Source organism: Carcharodon carcharias, chromosome 8 (genome assembly GCF_017639515.1).
Source record: "Carcharodon carcharias isolate sCarCar2 chromosome 8, sCarCar2.pri, whole genome shotgun sequence".
Classification (NCBI taxonomy): Eukaryota; Metazoa; Chordata; class Chondrichthyes; order Lamniformes; family Lamnidae; genus Carcharodon; species Carcharodon carcharias.
The window spans coordinates 109442869-109466903 of record NC_054474.1 but is presented as its reverse complement, the minus strand read 5'-3'; the positions used below and the strand labels follow the sequence as shown (position 1 = coordinate 109466903).

At 45.0% G+C, this 24035-nt stretch overlaps 1 protein-coding gene across 1 annotated transcript in view; it reads right to left on the bottom strand.

The window, feature by feature from the left end:
* The window catches only part of LOC121281479 (soluble guanylate cyclase 88E-like), a 1149736-nt gene that overhangs the window by 1019631 nt on the left and 106070 nt on the right, over positions 1-24035 (bottom strand). Inside the window, exons 5-8 of the mRNA XM_041194423.1 lie at positions 14976-15099; positions 10140-10427; positions 8569-8685; positions 6499-6618 (exon numbers count right to left, since the gene is read on the bottom strand). Of these exons, the coding sequence (XP_041050357.1) occupies positions 6499-6618; positions 8569-8685; positions 10140-10427; positions 14976-15099 (649 nt within the window). The remainder of the gene's footprint in view (positions 1-6498; positions 6619-8568; positions 8686-10139; positions 10428-14975; positions 15100-24035) is intronic.

Here is a 24035-nt window from a genome sequence, read left to right as displayed (position 1 = left end):
GATATTGGGCATATATCAAAATTGGCCATCTTATTGACAGTTAGCTTACAGTCACCACATAAACACACGTTTTGGTCCGGCTTCAGTACAGGTATGACGGGTGCCGCCCACTCAGAAAATTGCACTGGTTGTAGGATACCCAATTTTTCCAGTCTGTCCAGTTCAGTTTCAACATTGTCCCTTAGAGCATATGGGACTGGTCTGGCTTTTATAAATCTGGGAGTTGCATTTGGATCTACATGGTTCCTGGCCTGTAGCCCTCGAATCCTTTCTAACTCTTCGTTGAAAATGGAAGCATACTTGTGCAACAATTCCTGTAAGTCTTTTGTTGTAATTTGAAAAATATTGGTCCATTTCAGTTTAATCTTTTCGAGTCAGTTGCGGCCTATTAAGCTGGGGCCTTCTCCAGCTACCACTAACAAGGGCAGCCTTTCAGATTGATCTCCACACGTCACCGAGAATTGACATAACCCTTTCAGTCTTATTTCTTCACCCGTGTATGTCCTCAGCTTTGTGTCCGAAGCTTCTGATTTCAAAGGATGGGTTCCTTTACTCAGATATCTAAATGTATGCTCTCCAAAGACGGACATCGATGCTCCCGTATCAACTTCCATCTTAATGGGTTGTCCATTAACTGTAACGACTACTTGGATTAGCTCGGTTCCACCCACTTTGAGGTTATATAACGAATGGATGTCTGATTCTATTTCTTCTGGCTCTTCCATGAGGCATATTTCATGTTTTTTCCTTCTGCCTTTATAGTGCTGTTTTAGCCTTTCTCTGCAGTGCTGCCTTATGTGGCCAAAGCGGTGGCAGAAGAAGCACTCGACTTGTTTGAGTTGTCGTTCGCTCACTGGAGGCCTGGATGTATTCCTCTCATTCATGAGCTGGGTTTTCACTGCAGTACCATTGTTTTTCAATGGTCTGGAGCTAGAGAGCGTTTCCCGCCTTTCCGTGGAGTCCAAAGTTTTTGCGCCTTTTGTTGCCAGATTGTCCTGCTCAATCAGATGGACGGTGCCATTTTGTGTATCTTTTATAACTTAGGAATTTCTAACAGTGCTTTCCACCACAGTAGCTAATTCTAATGTGTTATTGAATTCTAGACAAGGTTCAGCTCGCAAACTGAACTAGCTTTTGGATAGTATCATCTCCAATCCCGCATATCAACCGGTCTCTCAACCAATCACTAATGGACATTCCAAATTCGCAATGCTGAGTTAATGAATTTAAAATGGTGACATAGTCAGCTATTGTCTCCTCTGGAAACCTGTTCCTTGAATTGAACTTGAAGTGCTGCATAGTAAATGAGGGCTTTGGTCTCAGGTGGCTCTGTACAATTTTTAACTCATCGAAAGTCTCCAAGTCTGGGGTGCTAAGTGACATAAGGCCGCGGATCAGCCCGTACATTTTATTCCCATGTGAAGACAAAAGAATGGCCCTCTTCTTCTCCTCCCCCGAGATGTCGTTAGTGGTAAAAAAAAACAGTAGGCATTCGACATACTGAGACCAGTCATCTGCAATGGAGTCAAATGGATCAACACACCCGAGCTGTGGCACCATGAACAATTGCAAGGGGACCGCGCTTCCAGGTAATGATGAGTTTAAGTGTTTGGCTTACTGCGGAGTCGCCCTCTCTCTAGGGTCTCATATAATTTTCTGCCCGTTGCCATTTATCATGTATTTACCAGTTTAAATGCAATGTCGCTTTAAGAACAGTCACCGTTTTTTTCAACTCTGTCTCTGCAGCTGTTGGCTTTTCTCTGCTGGGTTTCAGGCTCTTTTTGATTTTTGGTGGGATCCCCACAAGTGCAATTCTGCAGGTTTTTAAAGAAAATTTCAAACCGCAGCACTGCTTTCTGCTCCGATTGCTGGCTGTCGCCTATTTACAGATGCTCTTTCCAATGCTTTGCTCACCCATCTTGAAATTTATTTTCTTTTGTTCTTTATCCTCATCGACAATTTTATGTCTTGGGTAAATGAATTCGTTGGCCAACCGAACTCTGCATGCCTTCCTATGTTTTCATCAGTTGCTGCTTGCAATCAATATTGGGGAGAGACTGATGTAAGAATAAATAATGATGGTTTATTGAGACATGTTCTCAACTATCGCATGACTCCTCTTGCAACTATGGGTTCAACACCATCTGAATTATTAATGAAACAGCTCCTTTGAACAAGGTTAAGTCTAGTATCCCCTAACTTAGAGGGGAAGGTGGAGAATAACCAGAGTAGTCAGAAAGTGAAACAGGATGCTCACAGTAAAGGTTGAAAATTTACTGTGAGAGAGACAGTTTTTGTGCGAAATTTTGGAAACGGACCAACATGGGTCCCTGGTATAATTGTCTCTGAAACAGGATCTTTGTCATACCAAGCGGAAATGGAAAACCGGATTGTTAGGAAACACGTAGATCAACTCAGAAGTCGAGACACACTCCAACAAACAGTTACTCCACCTGAAATTGAAATCGAGCCTTTGATCCAAGAGGTGCCAGATCGACAAAGAATAGACAAAGCTGATGTCTCTGTTGAAGTAAATAATTCTGAACTGCCATTGTCTAAGGATGTCTCTGATGCTGCAGTTCCTGATCCAGTCAATCCGGTGGAAGAACCTCAAGTTGTAGAGTTACATCGCTCTACCTAAATCAGAAAACCACCTCAAAGACTTAATCTACAATTGCACGAGCTGTATATATTTGTATATGTTATGGGTTAAGATATTCTTGTAAATAAGAGAGGTAAAACAAAATTAAAGAGAGAGGAATGTAGTAATGGCAAGTAAAACTTTTCATGCTGTAATGAGAATCATTTTGACTGTACAGACAAATCAGCTCTAAGTTCAGGTAATCTTAGGGGCAGAGCTTTCTAGCCTTGGTCTTGGAACAAACACATAGCTTCATCAGGAGCTCTATAAATAAAGTTTGCTGTTCCTTAAAATAAATCTGCCCGGTAAGCCAAGGGTCCTGATCGAGCATGTCGTACCTGAAAATCTCACTGTAATAAAGTTTATCTGTTTCTTGTTGAAATCTGTCCACCCTGTCAAGTCATTACAATAATGGAAATTAGGGAGATGGTGGATGGATTAAACAGGTGTTTTGTTTTGATCTTCACTATAGAGGACACTAGTAACATCCCAGAAATAGCTGTAACCAGGAAGTAGAAGGGAGGAACTTGGGAAAATCACAATCACCAGGGAAGTGGTACTGAGCAAATTGTTGGGGGCTGCAGCCTGACAAATCCCCAGGTCCAGATGGACTTCACCCTGAGGTAATAAAGAAGTGACTAGTGAGATAGTTGATGCATTGGTTTTAATTTTCCTAAATTCCCTAGATTTAGGGAATGTTCCATTAGATTTGAAAATAGCAAATGTAACTCTTTTATTCAAAAAAGGAGGGAGATAGAAAGCAGGAACCTACAGGACATTTAACCTAACATCTATCTTATGAAAAATGTTAGAAGCTATTATTAAAGAAGATATAGCAGGGCACTTAGAAAAATTCAAGGCAATCAGGCAGAGTCAACATGGTTTTGTGAAAGGGAAATCATGTGTAACCAAAGTACTGGAGTTCTTTGAAGGAGTCACATGGGAAATTGGTGCATGTAATATACTTAGATTTCCAGAAGGCATTTGATAAAGTGCCACATCAAAGGTTATTGCAAAAAATAAAAACTCATGATGTAGGGAGTAACATATTGGCATCAATAGAAGACTGGCTAGCTAATAGGAAACAGGAAGTCTTTTTCTGGTTGGCAGGATGTAATGAGTGGTGTGCCACAGGGATCAGTGCTGGGGCTTCCTTTTTACAGTTTATATAAATGACTTGAATGAAGGGACCAGAGGAATGGTGGCTAAATTTGCTGACGACACAAAGATAGGTAGAAAAGTAAATTGTGAAGTAGACATAAGGAGGCTACAAAGGGACAAATAGGTTAAGTGAGTGGGCTAAGATCTGGAAAATGGAGTATAATGTGGGCAAATGTGAATTATCTATTTTGGCAGGAGGAATAAAAAGGAAGCTTATTATCTAAATGGTGAGAGATTGCAGAGCTCTGAGATTCAGAGGGATCTGGGTGTCCGAGTGTATAAATCGCAAAAAGTTAGCATACAGGGACAGCAAGTAATTAGGAAAACTAATAGAATGTTCTTATTTATTGCAAGGGGAATTGAATACAAAAGTAGGGCCGTTACGCTTCAGTTATACAGGACATTGGTGAGACCACGTCTGGAATATTGTGTACAGTATTGGTCCCCTTATTTAAAGAATGATGTAAATGCATTAGAAGCAGTTCTGAGAAGGTTTACTAGGCTAATACCAGGAATGGGTGAGTTGTCTTATGACGAAAGGTTGGACAGGTTAGGCTTGTATCCACTGGAGTTTAGAAGAGTAAGAGGAGACTTAATTGAAACCTTTAAGATCCTGAGGGGTCTTGACAGGGTGGATGTGGAAAGGATATTTCCTCTTGTAGGAGAATCTAGAACTAGGGGTCATTATTTAAAAATAAGGGGTCACTCATTTAAGGCAAAGATGAGGAGGATTTTTTTCTCTCAGAGGGTGGTGAGTCTCTGGAACTCTCTTCCTCAAAAGGCGGTGGAAGCAGAATCTTTGAATATTTTTAAGGCAGAGCTAGATAGATTCTTGATTAACAAGGGGGTGAAAGGTTATCAGGGATAGGCAGAAGGCTACTGTCAGATCAGCCGTGATCTAATTCAATGTCAGAACAGGCTCGAGGGGCTGAGTGGTCCAATCCTGCTCCTAATGCATGTTGTGTTCGAATGTTCAAAAAAGACAGAGAGAAAGAGAGAGAGAGAGAAAGGGAGAGACAGAGAGAGAGAGGGAGGGAGGCACAGAGAGAGAGTGAGGGAGGGACAGAGAGAGAGGGAGAGACAGAGAGACAGAGGGAGGGACAGAGAGAGAGTGAGGGAGGGACAGAGAGAGAGAGAGAGAGAGAAAGGGAGACCTGCAGCGCTTTAAAAGATGGTGAGGTAGGGGAGGATAAATGGGAATAACTGGGGGATCGAGGCAGGCAGGATGATGTCAGCACAGATAAAACTGACAGTGAAATCAGCAGATTCAACATTAGATCAAAGCAACACTTCCTCATCGACAATTAGATTCAAATCGGTACAGAGTTAAGCTCCCTCTACACTGTCCCCACCAATCGCTCCCAGGACAGGTACAGCACGGGGTTAGATACAGAGAAAAGCTCCCTGTACATTGTTCCCATCAAACACTCCCAGGGAAGGTACAGCACAGGGTTAGATAGAGAGTAAAGCTCCCTCTACACTGTCCCAATCAAACGCTCCCAGGACAGGTACAGCATGGGGTTAGATACAGAGTATATCTCACTCTACACCGTCCCCATAAAACACTTCCAGGGCAGGGACAGCAGGGGGTTAGATACAGAGTAAAGCTCCCTCTACACTGTCCCTATAAAACAATTCCAGGACAGGTACAGCACGGGGTAAGATACAGAGTAAAGCTTCCTCTACACTGTCCCCATCAAACATTCCCAGGGCAGGTACAGAATGGGGTTAGATACAGAATAAAGCTCCCTCTGCACGGTCCCTTCAAACACTCCCAGGACAGGTACAGCATGGGGTTAGATACAGAGTAAAGCTCTCTCTCTACACTGTCCCCATCAAACACTCCCAGGGCAGGTACAGCACAGGGTTAGATATAGAGTAAAGCTCCCTCAACACTGTCTCCATCAAACACTCCCAGGGCAGGTACAGCATGGGGTTAGATACAGAGTAAATCTCACTCTACACCGTCCCCATAAAACACTTCCAGGGCAGGGACAGCAGGGGGTTAGATACAGAGTAAAGCTCCCTCTACACTGTCCCTATCAAACACTTCTAGGACTGGTACAGCACGGGGTAAGATCCAGAGTAAAGCTTCCTCTACACTATCCCCATCAAACATTCCCAGGGCAGGTACAGCATGGGGTTAGATACAGAATAAAGCTCCCTCTACACTGTCCCCATCAAACACTCCCAGGACAGGTACAGCATGGGGTTAGATACAGAGTAAAGCTCCCTCAACACTGTCCCATCAAATACTCTCACGGCAGGAACAGCATGGCGTAAGATACAGAGTAAAGCTCCCTCTACACTGTTCCCATCAAACACTCTCAGGACAGGTGCAGCACGGGGTTAGATTCAGAGTAAAGCTCCTTCTACACTGTCCCCATCAAACACTCCCAGGACAGGTACAGCATGGGGTTGGATACAGAGTAAATCTCACTCTACACCGTCCCCATCAAACATTCCCAGGGCAGGTACAGCATGGGGTTAGATACAGAGTAAATCTCACTCTACACTGTCCCCATCAAACATTCCCAGGGCAGGTACAGCATGGGGTTGGATACAGAGTAAAGCATCCTCTACACTGTCCCCATCAAACGGTCGCAGGGACGAATGTTTCTCGATCCACAAGCCTGTCATAGACCCCCAGGACTCCATGTGTGTGCAGATTCTTTATTGGACTAGGAGATTCTCACCATATTCCAGGTAAACTCCACGAGTGGCCGGGCCAGCAGGAATGCATCAGTAATCATCTTGCCATCCAGGTCTGGGAAGACTGTGGCTAATCCCGATCCCACATTGTGAACAACCATATCCTGATGATGGGGAGAGGAACTCCTGTTACTAACAAACAGAATGATATTCATATCACACTGCCACTGGGAGGCAGTCATCACGGGAAGTGGAAATCGAGTGCAATCAGGGGCACACGTGGGAAAGAAGAGGAGATAGATAGAGGAGAAAGGCAGTGTAGAGTGCAGTGAATGGATTTGATGGGCGGGAGAAAGGAGGGAAAAGAGAAAGGAGTGAAGGAGGGGAAAGAATGCAGAGAAAGGGGAAAGAGCTTGGGAGAGCGAAAAGAGAGAAGAAAGAGGGAAGAAAGAGATGCAGGAGGAGAGTGGGGAAGAGAGAGGGGGTGTGATCAGGGAGTAAGTGGAGGAGAGATGAACAGGAGAGAGAGAGAGCAGAAGAGAAAGATAGGGGGAGAGGGAGAGGGTTGACCATACTGGCCTCCTCCAATGCCTCTCCACTGGTGTCCACTGGGACTGCTCTTATATAAAAACAGAAAACTGCGGATGCTGGAAATCCAAAACAAAAACAGAATTACCTGGAAAAACTCAGCAGGTCTGGCAGCATCGGCGGAGAAGAAAAGAGTTGACGTTTCAAGTCCTCATGAGCCTCCAACAGAACTGATTTTTCTTTACAAGGAGTGGGGTGAAATATACTGAGTGCCCTACCATCCATTGTTAATTACCACATTCGTTTAGATAATAACACCAACTTCAACACCTCTGTGTTCTTTTGTTCTTTTGTCTGACATCTTTTGATGATCTGCTCCTATCACTGCTTGCTTGTCCCTACAACCACACCACCTCACTCCACTTCTCTCCCCCCCTCACCTTAAACCAGCTAATATTTCACCCCTGTCCTTGTAAAGAAAAATCAGTTCTGTTGAAGGGTCCTGAGGACTCGAAACATCAACTCTTTTCTTCTCCGCCGATGCTGCCAGACCTGCTGAGTTTTTCCAGGTAATTCTGTTTTTGGGACTGCTCTTAACTGGTTCTATTAAGAACATAAGAAATAGGAGCAGGAGTAGGCCATTCAGCCCATCTAGCATGCTCCAGCAGTCAGATCATGGCTGATCTGATTGTGACCTGACCTCTACTTTCCTGCCTGTCCCTCCATCCCTTGTGCCTAACTCGGCCTTGAATCTATTCAATGAGCCAACCTCCACTGCTCCCTGGGGAAGAGAATTCCAAAGTCTAACAACCCTCCGAAAGAAGAAATTGCTCCTCATCATCCTCTTAAATGGGAGAGCCCTTGTTCTGAAACTGTGCCCCCCCACCCAGTTCTAGATTCTCCCATGAGGGGAAACAATTTCGCAGCATTGACCCTATCCAGCCCCCCTCAGAATCTTATATGTTTCAACAAAATCACCTCTCATTCTTCTAAACTCCAAAGAGTATAATCCCAACCTGCTCAACCTTTCCTCATAAGACAAACACCTTCATCCCAGGAATCAGCCTAGTGAACCTCCTCTAAACCACTCCCTTCAATAAGGAGACCAAAAATGTGCACAGTACTTGGTTCTGTGATGGTCCTTCTATCTTGGAGTCTAGAGGTAAGATTAGGTTAGTAGACAGACTGTAGACATACTCTGGTATCTGTTTCACACTATTAATACTGCATTTCAACAGGTTACAGAGTAGGCACTTTGTCTCTAGGCATGATTACAACCTCCCTCTCGGGAGAGAGAGAGAAAGTCTAACACGAGTGACTGATGCTGCTGGTACATCATGATCTACATCGCGTATTAGCATATCCCATCTGCTAACTGTTTATCACCACCCCCCCAACCCCCAAGTATGCTATCCTATTTTCAACAACATAAAACTATGGCTTTAACTATTTAAATTGCATTTCTGTACCTCCCTTTTCACAACTACAATTCTACCCAACTCCAACTCTTCCCCTCCCCGAGTCACAGTCCTGGGGATTCAATCTCCCTCAGGATTCTCCGCCCTTTGTGAAGACATCTTGGTGACTTGAGGGCTTTTCCCAGCATCTGGTAGAACATCTTGATCTGCAGAATAGGACAGCAGTTTATCAGCATTGCTGTCAGCATAGCTGGGAAGCTGAGAATAGGTTGTAGGATGTCTGAACTACAAGGACAACAAAGACTTTATGACAAAAGACTGACCCAGAAGAGAAGACTGGAGAGAAGCGACCTTTGGACTCTCTGGGACTGGAAGAGAAGAATCAAGGAACTTGTTGCTCCCTCGAAGGACTCTGGGAAGAAGCTTCAGAAGAGGAATGATCTTCAACTCCAGGGAAGACTTTCACGGCTGTGTCATTGACTTTTTCAAAATTCTATCATGGGGTGTAGATGTTGCTGGCTGGGTCAGCATTTATTGCCCATCCCTAATTGCCCTTGAGAAGGTGGTGGTGAGCTGCCTTCTTGAACTGCTGCAGTCCATGTGGTATAGGTACACCTAAAGTGCTGTTAGGGAGGGAGTTCCAGGATTTTGACCCAGTGACAGTGAAGGAACGGTGATATATTTCCAAGTCAGGATGGTGAGTGACTTGGAGGGGAACTTCCAGGTGGTGGTGTTCCCATCTATCTGCTGCCCTTGTCCTTCTAGATGGTAGTGGTCATGGGTTTGGAAGGTGCTGTCGAAGGAGTCTTGGTGAATTCCTGCAGTGCATCTTGTAGATGGTACACACTGCTGCTACTGTGCGCCGGTGGTGGAGGGAGTGAATGTGGATGTGGTGCCAGTCAAGTGGACTGCTTTGTCCTGGATGGTGTCCAGCTTCTTGAGTACTGTGGGAGCTGCACTCATCCAGGCAAGTGGGGAGTATTCCATCACACTCGTGACTTGTGCCTTGTAGATGGTGGACAGGTTTTGGGGAGTCAGGAGGTGAGTTACTCATCACAGGATTCTTAGCCTCTGACCTGCTCTTGTAGCCACAGTATTTATATGGCTAGTCCAGTTCAGTTTCTGGTCAATGGTAACCCCCAGGATGGTGATAGTGGGGGATTCAGCAATGGTAATGGCAATGAGTATCGAAGGGTGAAGGTTGGATTCTCTCTTGTTGGAGATGGTCATTGCTTGGCACTTCTGTGGCGCAAATGTTACTTGTCATTTGTCAGCCCAAGTCTGGATATTGTCCAGGTCTTGCTGCATTTGGACATGGATGGTTGTATCAAAGACTGAAAAGGTAATGAAGATCTGAGATTTCAATGAACTTAGACAATGAAGGAAATAAATGACTGAGTTCCTGTAATACTGTCAGGAAAAGAAGAAGAGATGATTTCCCAATGATATTCAGGGAGGGCTGTCTACTTTCTGTAGGCAGTGGTCAGGCAGCCATATTTCTCTCTGCATGAGGCTGCTCCACTCCAGGCAATGGGAAGAATTGCTGAGACTATGGAGACAAGACAGCCTCATCTTCTGTAATGAGAGGAATTTCCTATGGACAATAAACTCGGGGACATGTGCTTCAGAACTGCTAAAGATTCTGCTGCATTGTCCTGCGCTGACCTCCAGCTCTGGAGGGAGGACCTCAGCTGGGACTGAAGTACAGGTATCAATTGACTTTCAGCCCTGGGCGGTACCAGCTCTTGAATAGTGTGATCCTCTCTGGACTCTGATCTGGACTCAGATAAAGCATCCTCAGTGGAAAACTCTTCATGGACAACAGGAGATAAAGTAAACAATACATTGGCAAATTCAATGGAACTAAGATCGGAATGCTGCTCAGGCACTAAAAGAACAACTGATTCTTCTAAAAAGACAACAGAGACTTCATTCGGCCCATCCATCAACAGGAAGGACGAATCATCCGCTAGGACCTCAACCTCCAGGAGGTCACTCAGTGCTGCCAGGGATTCTTCCTCATCACTCTCTAGGAAGAGTCATTTCAAGTCCAGCAGGTCCTCCATGGGGATTGTCACCTTCTGCTGCAGTGCCTTCTGTCTCCACCACCTCATGAAGAACCGAAAGACTCATAACTTCACTCCCCACCCAGGGTCTAGTAGATGGTGTCTCTGTGAAAGAAAGGAACTTGCTGCTGAGTGTATAAACTTCCTCACCTTCTGAAGGCTGAAGTTCCACTGCTTCTAAATGTCACAAAACTATCATATTGTTCATAATATTATTGTGGGATATTGTAAAGTAGGCTTATGGTGTGTGGTTCTGTGTGTGTTAATTAAATTAGACTGGAAGGTTTAACTTATAAAAAGAGTTAGGTGTAAAAAGGCATTTGAAATGAGTGTGAGTAAAGGCAGTGAATTTCTGATGAAAGTTTTATGACTGTAATCAAACAAGAAAAAGCTAATGAAAAACCCCAGATGTCCCAAGCAGACCTTTTTTCATTCATTGGATGTGAGTGTTGCTGGCATTCATTGCCCATTCCTAATTTAAGAGTCAGCCACATTGCTGGGTTTGGAGTCACATGTAGGCCAGACCCTAAAGGACATTGGTGAACCAGATGGGTTTTTACAACAATTGACAATGGTTTCAGATTTTTACTGAATTCAAATTTCACCACCTGCTGTGGTGGGATTCACACCCAGGTTCCCAGAGCATTCCCCTGAATTACTAGTCAGTGACAATACCACTATGCCACCCCCTTCTAGTCTTAGGAAGAAAAGGAACCTGGAAAAGGTCCTGTTCTGTGGAAGTGAAAGTAAGGAACAGAGAGAAGGCTCCAAGTTTCAAGTTTAAAGGAAGCAGATTTAAAGTGAAAGGCTGAAGGTCTGTACCTCTTTTCTATGGGCATGTGAAGCAGTGGTACTGTTGGCAGCTGAGTCAGTGAGATAGAGAGTGCATGGAAGACAGCTTGACCAGGAAAGAGGAACACCAGAAGGAGAGTTCGAAACCCTGGAAGTGGACCCTTTTGGAAGGTGTATGAGTGAAAGCATCAATTTGGGAGAAGATTCCAAGGTCCTGGAGAGTGGAGATTGGGATCCCTCGTGTGAAGGATGGAATTCAGTGAGACTGGTTGGTTCATGGTGTGACAAGCGTCTGGGTGGGGCGGGGGGAGTTGAGGAGAGATCTATAGCATCCAGTTGAGGTGGCATCTGTCATTTGGTTTCAGGATGTGGTGTGTCTGACCACAAGGCCATAGGTTTACATGGATTGTGTACTTACTGTGAACATTAGAGTATAAGATAGTTTTTGTAACTTGTGTTATCCTCACAAATCTGTATATATCTGTAAAGATATAGTTGCGGGAGAAGGCGTATTGTAATATAGTTCATCTTTTCTTGTTGAATAAATGTTATATGCTTTTGTTAAAAGTTCATGAGCTGACTCCTGTGCCTGTGTTCAGTAGCTACTCCCCATGTATCAAAACAAACAAATAAAAGTTAGGATCTATCAAGCTGGAATCCACTCTGGGATCAGGCTTGTCCAGGGGTAACCTCAGCTGGAGATTATAACATAAATAAAACATTAAAGGCTATTGAATGAAAGACCATGAGTTGTTCAACTGATGAGCATCATCTGGTTTGTCCAGGATTGCTACAAGAATGCCAACATCACCACTCAGTGGGGATGTATGTTGATTGTGAAGAACATAGGGAGAATCAACAATCTGTTGCCCCTTGTAGCTGAGAGGAGCAATAATCCTGCCTTTAATTAGAAGATCAATGCTGCCTGGACCTTGGGACTTGATGTCTGAAGGATGAAGGGTCATTAGCTGAACCAGTCGAGGTGATCTGTTAATATATTGAAAGAAGCTCCAGTACTGATGTTAGAAGAAGTATTGAAGCCTTGATCTTGTATCATATCTGATCATAGTCTGGATTAAGACTATCTACTTCCCCTAGGAACTCTGTAGGGCCGTCGTTTTCTGGACTTCTATTTCTTGGAGTGATTGTGCTTCATAAATACTTTCTGCTCTGTGACTTCTCAGAAATTCTCAGTGTCCAGTTCTGCCACATTGGCAGTGTTCCACCCCCGCTGCTGGGCAGTCCCAGCGTCCGTGCTGGGTTTCCGCTCCACAACACCAGCATCTCAAAATGGTTGCTGGTGTGGGCTTTCCTATCTTTTTGCCTGGTTTGGCGGGCGTTCTTGGGGGTGGGGCTGCTGCCAGTAGGCCTACCCAATCTACAGAGTCATGTGAAGCCTTGGAGTCAACCCAAATTATAGCCTGTTAAAGTCTCTAATCTCGACCTGCCTCACAAACTGGACACCTGATCCAATGTAAGATCATCTTTGGTCTGTAGAAAGTTAGAGTTTTTCATCCTGAACACCCATGACTCCATGATCATGGATTAGCCGGTCCTTCAGCGCCCTGATCTTTGAGAGCTGCTGTCATAGTTTTCTTCACTCTGTGGTTTCTTTGATAACACTGATATGTCTTTTGCATCAATATCCTCATCACTGCCATTATGTACTGCGATTGGTTCTTCTCTCTTGGACTCCAGGCATGGGATTTGGTTCTTAGGCAGACTGTAAATATACTCTGATATCTGCTTAACACTTGTTTATTAGTACTCCATCTAAACAGGTTACAGTGGGCACTTTACTCCTAGACATGATTCCAACCTCTCTCTCTCTCTCAAGAATCTAACACAAGACTGACCGATGTCAGTGATACATCATTATCTACGTCATACATTAGCATATCCCATCTGTTAACCCTTTATACTACACTCCGGGGGCGGTTGCACTAGTGCCCTGTAAACTGCAGCAATACTTTCCTCCTTTTTATATTCCATCTCCCTTGCAATAAACACCAACATTCATTTGTCTTCCTAATTGCCGTACCTGCATTCTAGCTTCTCGTTATTCATGTACCAGGACACCCAGATCCCTCAGTTACAGTTACTGATTCCTGCAGTCCCTCCCCGTTTAAATAACATGCTGCTTTTCCATTCTTCCTGCCAAGATAGACAAGCTCACATTATACTCTATCTGTTAATTTTTTCCCCCATTCACTTAACCCCTATCTATATCCCTTTGCAAACTCAATTGTCCTCTTCACAACTTGCTTTCCTACCTATCTTTGTCAATTTGCAATCTAAGCAAATTTGGCTACAATACACTGGGTCCCTTCATCCAAGTCACCAAAATAAATTGTAAATAGTTCAGGCCCCAGCACTGATCCCTGTGGCACTCCAGCCAACCTGAAATGGCCCCTTCTCCCACCCCTCTGCTTCCTGCTAGCCAACCAATCCTCTAACCCACGCTAATCTATCACCCCCACACCCATCTGCTGTAGTAATGTCTTATGTGGCTTCTTATCAAATGCCTTTTGGAACTAGAAACCCAAATACACCACAACTATTGGTTCCCCTTTATCCTCCCTGCTTGTTGCACCCTCAAAGAACTCTAATAAATTAGTCAAACATGATTTCCCTTTCACAAAACCATGTTAACTCTAACTGGTTGTATTCTGGTTTTCTAAATATCCTGCTACTACCTCTTTAATAATGGATTTGAGCATTTTCTCAATGACAGATGTCAGACCAACTGGCCTATGGTCTCCTGCTTTCTGTCTCCCTGATTTCTTGAATAGTGGTGCTACATTTGTGATTTTCCAATCTTTCAGGAATCGAGGGAATTTTGGAAGATTACATTCAATGCACCCAGTATCTCTGCAACCATCTGTTAAGACCTAGGACATGGGCCATCAGGTCCAGGGGGCTTGTCAGCCTTTAATCCCAATAATTTTCCCAGTACCTTTTCTCTAGTGATTGTGATTGTTTTAAGTTACTCCCTCCCTTTTCCCTCTGGATTTTCAACTATTGTTGGTGTCCCACATTCTCCCCTCCATAAACTTGAGGCCACCCAAATCTCTGCTGCCTGTGTCCGAACTCACACTGAGTCCTGTCCCCTTTCATCCTCTGTGCTCACTGACCTACACTCCTGGTCAAACAACATCTCAATTTTAAAATTCTCCTCCTTGTTATCAAATCCCTCCATGACCTCTCCCCTCCCTATCTCTGTAATCTCTTCCAGCCCCACAATACCGCCCCCACCGCCGGATATCTGCACTCCTCTAATTCCAGCCTCTTGAACTTTCCCGATTTTAATCACTCCACCATTGGCGGCCGTGCCTTCAGCTGCCTGGGCCCCAAGCTCTGGAATTCCCTCCCTAAACCTCTCCACCTCACCATCTCACTCTCCTCCTTTAAGACACTCCTTAAAACCTACCTCTCTGACCACCTGCCTTGATATCTCCTCATGTGGCTCGGCATCAAACTTTGTTTTATAATGTTCCTGTGAAGCTCATTGCTATGGTTCATTATATTAAAGGTGCTATGGAAATATAATCTGTTGTTGAAGAGAGAGAGAACAAGAGAAAAGAGAGAAGAGAGAGAAAGAAAGAGAGAAAAGAGAGAAAGAGAAAGAGAAAAAGAGAGAGAGAGAGCACGGTGCATGGACAGCAGAAGCAGAGATGAAGCTGGGGCAGGGAGGAGACAGGAGAGAGCGGGACTTACCTGTCTGAAAACAATGTTGAAAGGGAAAACTTCAAAGAAAAAATCACTGGTGAATGGCAGCATCTCCTCCTCATCAGTGTCCTCTTTCTGGATGTAACGATAGGCTGAGTTATCAAAGTTCAACCTAGTCAGGGAAATAACAGCCAAAGAAAATGAAAGAAGGTTCAAAACCAAATCCTCACATCTAACATGGAAATGAGGCAAGAAACAGAAAGAGAGGGGGGGGGGGAAGGGGGGGAGGAGGCAAGAGAGAGAAGGCACAAGACAGAGAAAGAGAGATAGAGAGAAATTGAGAGAAAGAGAGCATGAGAAAGAGGGAGAGAGAGACAGGGAACAAGAGAGAAAGCGACAGAGAGACAGTGTGAAAGAGGGAGAAGGCAAAAAGAAGAGAGAGACAGGGCACGCAAGAGAGACTGGGAGTGAGAGAGAGAGGGTTTGTGTGTGTGAGAGAGAGGGACAGTCAGGCCGTGAGAGAGAGAGACTGTGTGTGTGTATGTGTGTGAGAGAGAGAGAGACAGGCAGTGTGTGTGTGTGTGTGTGTGTGTGTGTGTGTGTGTGTGTGTGTTTGTGAGTATGTTTGTGTGTCAGCGAGAGAGAAAGAGAGACAGGGCACGAGAGAGAGAGACAGGTGGCGTGTTTGTGTGTGTGTCTGTGTGTGTGTGTGTGTGTGAGAGAGAGAGAGAGAATGAGAGGGGGTACGAGAGAGAGACAAGATGTGACAAATAGACAGAGTGTGTGTGTGTGTGAGAGAGAGAATGATAAAGAGAGAGACAGGACACAAGTGAGAGAAGCAGAGAAAGAGAAAGAGATAGGGTACGAGAGGGAGGGAGAGAGACAGGACAGGAGTGAGAGGGAGAGAAAACAAAAACAGAATTACCTGGAAAAACTCAGCAGGTCTGGCAGCATCGGTGGAGAAGAAAAGAGTTGACGTTTCGAGTCCTCATGACCCTTCAACAGTGAGTCATGAGGACTCGAATCGTCAACTCTTTTCTTCTCTGCCGATACTGCCAGACCTGCTGAGTTTTTCCAGGTAATTCTGTTTTTGTTTTGGATTTCCAGCATCCGCAGTTTTTTTGTTTTTATCTCTGTGAGAGGGAGAGAGGGGTGTGAGCAAAGCAGCGGGAAAGAGACAGGTGTGTGTGCGAGAGAGAGAGAGACCAATCTGTGAAATTCAACAGCAGACAGCTCAGAATGCAGACTCCAATCATTTAACAGCACACAGTGCTGAAGTCACTATCTGGTTTTGAACAATTGGAGTGTATATTCAGAGCTGTGCGCAGTTGGATTATTGGAGTGTGTATTCAGAGCTGTATGTTGATGAATGATTGGAGAGTGCATTCAGAGTTGTCTGCTGATGAATGATTGAAGTATTCATTCAGAGCTGTGGTCTGGGAAGAGTGTCCTGCAGTCAGCATCGCAGTGAAAGAGTCTGGGAAGAGTGTCCTGCAGTCAGCATCACGGTGAAAGAGTCTGGGAAGAGTGTCCTGCAGTCAGCATCATGGTGAATCAGTCTGGGAAGAGTGTCCTGCAGTCGGCATCACAGTGAAGCAGTCTGGGAAGAGTGTCCTGCAGTCAGCATCGTGGTGAAACAGTCTGGGAAGAGTGTCCTGCAGTCAGCATCATGGTGAATCAGTCTGGGAAGAGTGTCCTGCAGTCAGCATCGCAGTGAAACAGTCTGGGAAGAGTGTCCTGCAGTCAGCATCATGGTGAAAGAGTCTGGGAAGAGTGTCCTGCAGTCAGCATCACAGTGAAGCAGTCTGGGAAGAGTGTCCTGCAGTCAGCATCATGGTGAAACAGTCTGGGAAGAGTGTCCTGCAGTCGGCATCGCGGTGAAGCAGTCTGGGAAGAGTGTCCTGCAGTCAGCATCATGGTGAATCAGTCTGGGAAGAGTGTCCTGCAGTCAGCATCGCGGTGAAACAGTCTGGGAAGAGTGTCCTGCAGTCAGCATCACGGTGAAAGAGTCTGGGAAGAGTGTCCTGCAGTCAGCATCGCAGTGAAGCAGTCTGGGAAGAGTGTTCTGCAGTCAGCATCACGGTGAAAGAGTCTGGGAAGAGTGTCCTGCAGTCAGCATCGCAGTGAAACAGTCTGGGAAGAGTGTCCTGCAGTCAGCATCATGGTGAAAGAGTCTGGGAAGAGTGTCCTGCAATCAGCATCACGGTGAAAGAGTCTGGGAAGAGTGTCCTGCAGTCAGCATCGCAGTAAAACATTCTGGGAAGAGTGTCCTGCAGTCAGCATTGCAGTGAAACAGTCGGGGAAGAGTGTCCTGCAGTCAGCATCACGGTGAAACAGTTTGGGAAGAGTGTCCTGCAGTCAGCATCGCAGTGAAGCAGTCTGGGAAGAGTGTGCTGCAGTCAGCATCGTGGTGAAACAGTGTGGGAAGAGTGTCCTGCAGTCAGCATTGCAGTGAAGCAGTCTGGGAAGAGTGTCCTGCAGTCAGCATCACGGTGAAACAGTCTGGGAAGAGTGTCCTGCAGTCAGCATCACGGTGAAAGAGTCTGGGAAGAGTGTCCTGCAGTCAGCATCATGGTGAAACAGTCTGGGAAGAGTGTCCTGCAGTCAGCATCGCAGTGAAGCAGTATGGGAAGAGTGTCCTGCAGTCAGCATCATGGTGAAACAGTCTGGGAAGAGTGTCCTGCAGTCAGCATCGTGGTGAAACAGTCAGGGAAGAGTGTCCTGCAGTCAGCATCATGGTGAAGCAGTATGGGAAGAGTGTCCTGCAGTCAGCATCGCAGTGAAGCAGACCGGGAAGAGTGTCCTGCAGTCAGCATCGCAGTGAAAGTCTGGGAAGAGTGTCCTGCAGTCAGCATCATGGTGAAGCAGTCTGGGAAGAGTGTCCTGCAGTCAGCATCGCAGTGAAACAGTCTGGGAAGAGTGTCCTGCAGTCAGCATCGTGGTGAAACAGTCTGGGAAGAGTGTCCTGCAGTCAGCATTGCGGTGAAACAGTTTGGGAAGAGTGTCCTGCAGTTAGTTCTTGTTGAAAATAATAAGAGTGACATCACAAGACAGTGCGAGAGAGCGGTGGAGAGATCAGAACCAGCGCGAGTGCGGGGAAGCTTCAAAAACTGGCGTCAGCACAAAGGTGAGAGCTGATTGGTGAGTCGTGGATAATTGTTTTTCTCCAGTTCAAAATAGGTTAAGCTAAGGAAAGGTAAGGCTTCTAGTTTTTATTTAAAGTACATAAATAATTTAACTTTTTTTACTGTATTTTTTTCAACTAGAGGCATGGCAGGACAGCTCAGTCCCATGTTATGTACCGCCTACAACATGCGGGAAGTCCAATTCGCTCCTTGTACTCTGACCGACCACGTGCAGAAAATGCTACCAGCAGCAGCTACTTGAGCTCCAAGTTTCAGAGCTTGAGCAGCAGCTGGAGACACTGAGGTGCATCCATGAGGATAAGAGTTTTGTGGCATGTTTTTAGATGTGGTCACCCCACAACTTATGTTAGTTCAGACAGGGAATGGGTGATCATCAGTCAGAAGAAAGGTGTTAGGCAGATTAGTCAGGAAATCCCCAAGGTGCATCTCACTCGAGAGTCATTTTTCTGTGTTGGAAAATGGTGAGCGTGATGGTTCCTCTGGGGAGCACAGCCATGCTCATGGCACTGTGAGTGGCTCAGCTACACAGGGAGGGAGGAAAAAAGAGGGGAAGAACAATAGTGGTAGGAGACCCAATAGTAAGGGGAACAGGCAGGTGTATCTGCGGCCATAGACATGACTCCAGGATGGTATGCTGTCTCCCTGGTGCCAGGGTCAAGGATGTCACTGAACGGCTGCAGGACATTCTAAAGGGGGAGAACAAACAGACAGAGATCATGTACATATTGGCACCAATGATATAGGTAGAAAGAGGGATGAGGTCCTGCAAGCAGAATTTATGGAGCTAGGAAACAGATTAAAAAACAGGACCGCAAAGGTAGTATTCTCCAGATTACTTCCGGTGCCACACGCTAGTGAGTATAGAAATAGGAGGTTAGTCCAGATGAATGTATGGCTGGAGAGATGGTGCAGGAGGAAGGGCTTTAGGTTTCTGGGACATGGGACCACTTCTGGGGACCGTGGGACCTGTACAAGGCGGACGGGTTGCACCTGAACTGGAATGGGACCAACATCCTTGTGGGGAGGTTTGCTAGTGCTGTTGGGGAGGGTTTAAACTAACTTGGCAGAGGGATAGGATCCTGAGAGAAGGTTCAGAAGGGGGAGATGCACTGCCAAAATTAGAAGAGAGAGCAAGTGAGTCTGGAAGGCAGAGAAATTATAGGCCAGTTAAGGCACAAGGGAGTTGGCAAAGTTGGATAGTATTTATTTTAATGCAAAGAGTCTGACGAATAAGGTAGATGAGTTGAGGGCACAAATTAAAACATGGAAGTATGATGTCTTGCTGTAACAGAGACATGGTTGAGAGAGGGGCAGGATTGGCAGCTCAATATTTCAGGATATATCAGCTTCAGGCAAGACAGCGAAGGAGGTGAACGAGAAGGGGGTAGCGCAATATTGATAAAGGAATCAATTACAATAGGAAGGAGGGATGACATCTTAGAAGGCACCTCAAATGAAGCCATATGGGTAGAGCTTAAAAACAAAAAAGGAGCAATCACATTGCTAGGAGTGTACTATAGGCCCCCAAACAGTCAGAGAGAAATAGAAGAGCAGATATGTAGGCAAGTTTCAGAGAAGTGTAAAAATAATAGGGTAGTAATAGTGGGGGATTTCAACTTCCCCAACGTTAACTGGGTTAGTCATAGTGTGATAGGTTTAGAGGGAGCGGAATTCTTAAAATGCATCCAGGAGAGCTTTTTAAGCCAGAATGTAGTATGTCCGACAAGAGAGGGGATGGTCCTGGGCTTAATTTTAGGGAATGAAGCTGGGCAAGTGGTAGAGGTATCAGTGAGGGAACATTTTGCAGATAGTGATCATAACTCCATTAAATTCAAGGTTGTTATGGAAAAGGACAAGGATGGGCCAGAAATCAGAGTTCTAAATTGGGGGAAGGCCGATTTTAATAAGATCAGATATGATTTGGCCAGACTGGACTGGGAGCAGCTTTTAGGTAAACCTGTGTCAGAGCAGCGGGACTCATTCAAGAAGGCAATAGAGAGAAAACAGGGCCAACATATTCCAATAAAGAAAAAAGGATGGAACCAACAAATCCAGGGAACCCTGGATGTCGAGGGATATACAGCATTGCATAAAGAGAAAAAGGGATGCTTATGGCAGATACTGAGGGCTCAAAACAGCAGAAGCCCTTGAGGAGTATAGAATGTGTCGTGGGGAACTTAAAAAGGAAACTATTGGAGCAAAAAGGGGGCATGAAAAAGCACTGGCAGGTAAAATAAAGGAAAATCCAAAGTTATTTTACACATACATTAAGAGTAAGAGGATAACTAGGAAAAGAGTTGGGCCCATTAAGGACAACAGTGGTAATTTGTGTGTGGAGCCAGAAGATGTAGGTAGGGTTCTAAATGAATACTTTGTGTCAGTGTTCACAAGTGAGAGGGACAACGTGGATATGGAAATCAGGCAGAAGAACTGTGATATAATTAAAGAAATTAGCATAGAAAGGGAGGAGGTTCTAAAGTGGTCTGGCAGGCTTAAAAGTAGGTAAATCTCCAGGCCTGGATGAAATGTATCCCAGGCTGTTGAGTGAGGCAAGGGAGGAGATAGCAGGGGCACTGGCAGTAATTTTCAATACCTCTCTGGCCACAGGAGAGGTGCCATAGGACTGGAAGACAGCCAATGTGGTACCGTTATTCAAGAAGGGAGGAAGGGATAAACCAGGGAACTTTAGGCCAGTCAGTCTAACCTCAGTGGTGGAGAAAGTATTGGAAGCAATTCTGAGGGACAGAAATAATCTACACTTGGAGAGGCAGGGAGTATTCAAGGACAGTCAGCATGGTTCTGTTCTGGGGAGTTCATATCTGACCAATTTGATTGAATTTTTCGAAGAGGTGACCAGGTGTGTAGATGAGGGCAATACATTTGATGTAGTCTGCTTGGGCTTCAGCAAGGCTTTTGATAAGGTCCCACATGGGAGGCTGATAACGAAGGTAAGGGCCCATGGGATCCAAGGCAATTTGGCAAATTGGATCCAGAATTGGCTGAGCGGCAGGAAGCAGAGGGTGATGGTCAAGGGGTGACAGATGCCTGTGTCCAGTGGGGTTCCACAGGTATCAGTGTTGCGTCCCTTGCTGTTTGTGGTATAGATAAATGATTTAGACTTGAATGTAGGAGGGTTGATCAGTAAATTTGTGGGTGACATGAAAATTGGTGGGGTGATAAGTAGTGAGGAGGATAGCCTTAGATTACAGGAGGATATAGATGGGCTGGACAGATGGGCTAATCAGTGGCAAATGGAATTTAATCTGGAAAAGTGTGAGGTGATGCACTTGGGCAAGACAAACAAGGCACGGGATTACACGATGAATAGTAGGACCCTGGGAAGTACCAAAGATCAGAGGGACCTTGGTGTGCATGTCCACCGGTCCCTTAAGGTAGCGGGACAGGTAGATAAGGTGGTTAAGAAGGCAAATGAGATAGTTGCCTTTATTAGCCGAGGCATAGAATATAAGAGCAGGGAGGTTATGCTGGAACTGTATAAAATGCTGGTTAGGCCACAGCTAGAGTATTGCGTGCAGTTCTGGAATCCACATTGTAGTCAATGCACTAGAGAGAGTGCAGAGGAGATTTACCAGGATGTTGCCTGGTCTGAAGAGTTTTAGTTATGACGAGAGATTGGATAGACTGGGGTTATTTTCCCTGGAGCAGAGGAGATTGAGGGGGGACATGATTGAGGTGTATAAAATTATGAGGGGCATAGATAGGGTAGACAGGACAGAACTTTTCCCCTTGGTGGAGGGATCAATAACCAGGGGGAATAGATTTAAGGTCAGGGGTAGGAGGTTTAGCGGGGATGTGAGGAAGAATTCTTTCACCCAGAGGGTGGTGGGAATCTGGAACTCACAGCCTGAAAGGGTGGTAGAGGCAGAAACCCTCATAACACCTAAGAGGTATTTGGATGTGCACTAGCGATGCCATAGCATACAAGGCTATGGGCCTAGTGCTGGAAAATGGGATTAGGCAAGTTAGGTACTTGTTTGACCGGCACAGACTCGATGGGCCAAAGGCCTTTTTCTCTGCTATAGACCTCTATGGCTCTGTGACTCTATGACTGTGCGCTGTTGAATGATTGGAGTGTGTATTCAGCTCTGTCTAATGTTCATGGAGTGTCTGCACACCTAGGAGCAGTGTATAAAATGGTTTGAGGAGTACAAAAGTGAATGGAAGATGGCACTGTCTCAGCATTTTGGCTGCTGCAAATACTGATTCTAATCTGTGCAAGGCACAAGGATGGTACAACATGGCACAGCAGGCTTCCAGTTTTTCTGATGCTGCACTGGATGCCCTGGTGGAGAGGACAAGAAGGGATATGATATCTCTAATAGAGCCAGGAGATCTTGCAGGCAAACTGTGTGAAGGCAATGGGAGCACTTAGCTGGAACTGTCAGTAAGAGTCATCAAGCCCTCAGGGTCTGGATCCAGTACCAAAGGAAGATCAATGACCTGACAAGAACGGTCAAGGTCAGTGCAGGTATCTTCAAATGCCATCTCCTATCTCTTGAAACATTAGCCTCACACACACTCAACATTCCTGACCCCCCCATCACTCACCTACTAACAACCTCCATCAAGCACAAATATACTTCACATTCAGTACTTCACCTCACACTTAGACACTCTACACTGCCCCAAGTCTCTCATCCAGAGCTCACACAATGGCAGCTATTCAACCATGACGGTGACAACAACCAAACACATTTGTCAGGAACAGATGTAAACAGAGGTAGAGGGTGAATTTGAATTTTGTTAAATAAAGCATTCACGAGTGGGAGTGAAATCTTGCAACTAGCTAGGAGACACCAAGCAATGTATATATTACCAATAAAATTGGTACTATGAAAGGAGTTCAAAGGGCCTGTTGATACAAAGAAAACTTACATTCAAAGGGGAAGGCTGGGTATAACAGAAAATAGCTTTGTGTGTGGAGATCAGAGGTACATAAGATCTATATCTAAGCCTATAACTGTCTGCAAGGAATAAATTCAAAGGAATCGCATTTTGAATTCATAAGGTGAACAATGCTTTGCCTGGTGTCTGCTTAAGTCTATTGGTTATTGTTGCTTTGGTAGAGATTAATTTGGCAATTTGTTAAAAAGTTATGATAGTTGTAATTTTAGCATGTGTATGTGGTTAACCTGTTGTAAATTAATAAATGTTTCATTTAGTTTGATGTTAAAACCTCTCGAACTGGTGGTCTTAGTCCTGAATTTAGAACTGCAACTCAAAAAATATTAATTGAAAATATAGGTTATGACAGTTATTTAAAGTTTCTCTCTGGGATTTTAAATAAGTCAGCCTTTACAAACTGCTGTGCCATTAACAACATTGCACTCCACCCACTGACACTTTTCCCACTCTCTTACAGGACAAGGTGAGAGAATCTATCTCCACTTGGAGAGGCAAGGTTTGATCAGGGATAGTCAGCATGGCTTTGTCAGAGGGAGGTCATACCTAACAAATTTGATTGAATTTTTTGAGGAAGTGACCAGGTGTGTAGATGAGGGTAGTTCAGTTGATGTAGTTTATATGGATTTCAGCAAAGCCTTTGACAAGGTCCCACATGGGATACTTATAAAGAAGGCAGATGCACATGGGATATAGAGTAATTTGATAAGGTGGATTCAAGATTGGCTTAGTTGTAGGAGACAGAGGGTGATGACAGAAGGATGCTTTAGTGACTGGAAGCCAGTGTTCAGTGGCGTACCACAGGGATCTGTGCTGGGTCCCCTATTATTTGTCATGTATATCAATGACATAGATGACTATGTGAGGGATAGGATTGGTAAGTTTGTGGATGACACAAAGATTGGCCGGGTGGTTAACAGTGAGGTTAAATGTCTTGGGCTACAGGAAGATAGAGACGGGATGGTCAAATGGGCAGATAAGTGGCAGGTGGAATTTAACCCTGAAAAGTGTGAGGTGATACACTTTGGAAGGAGTAATT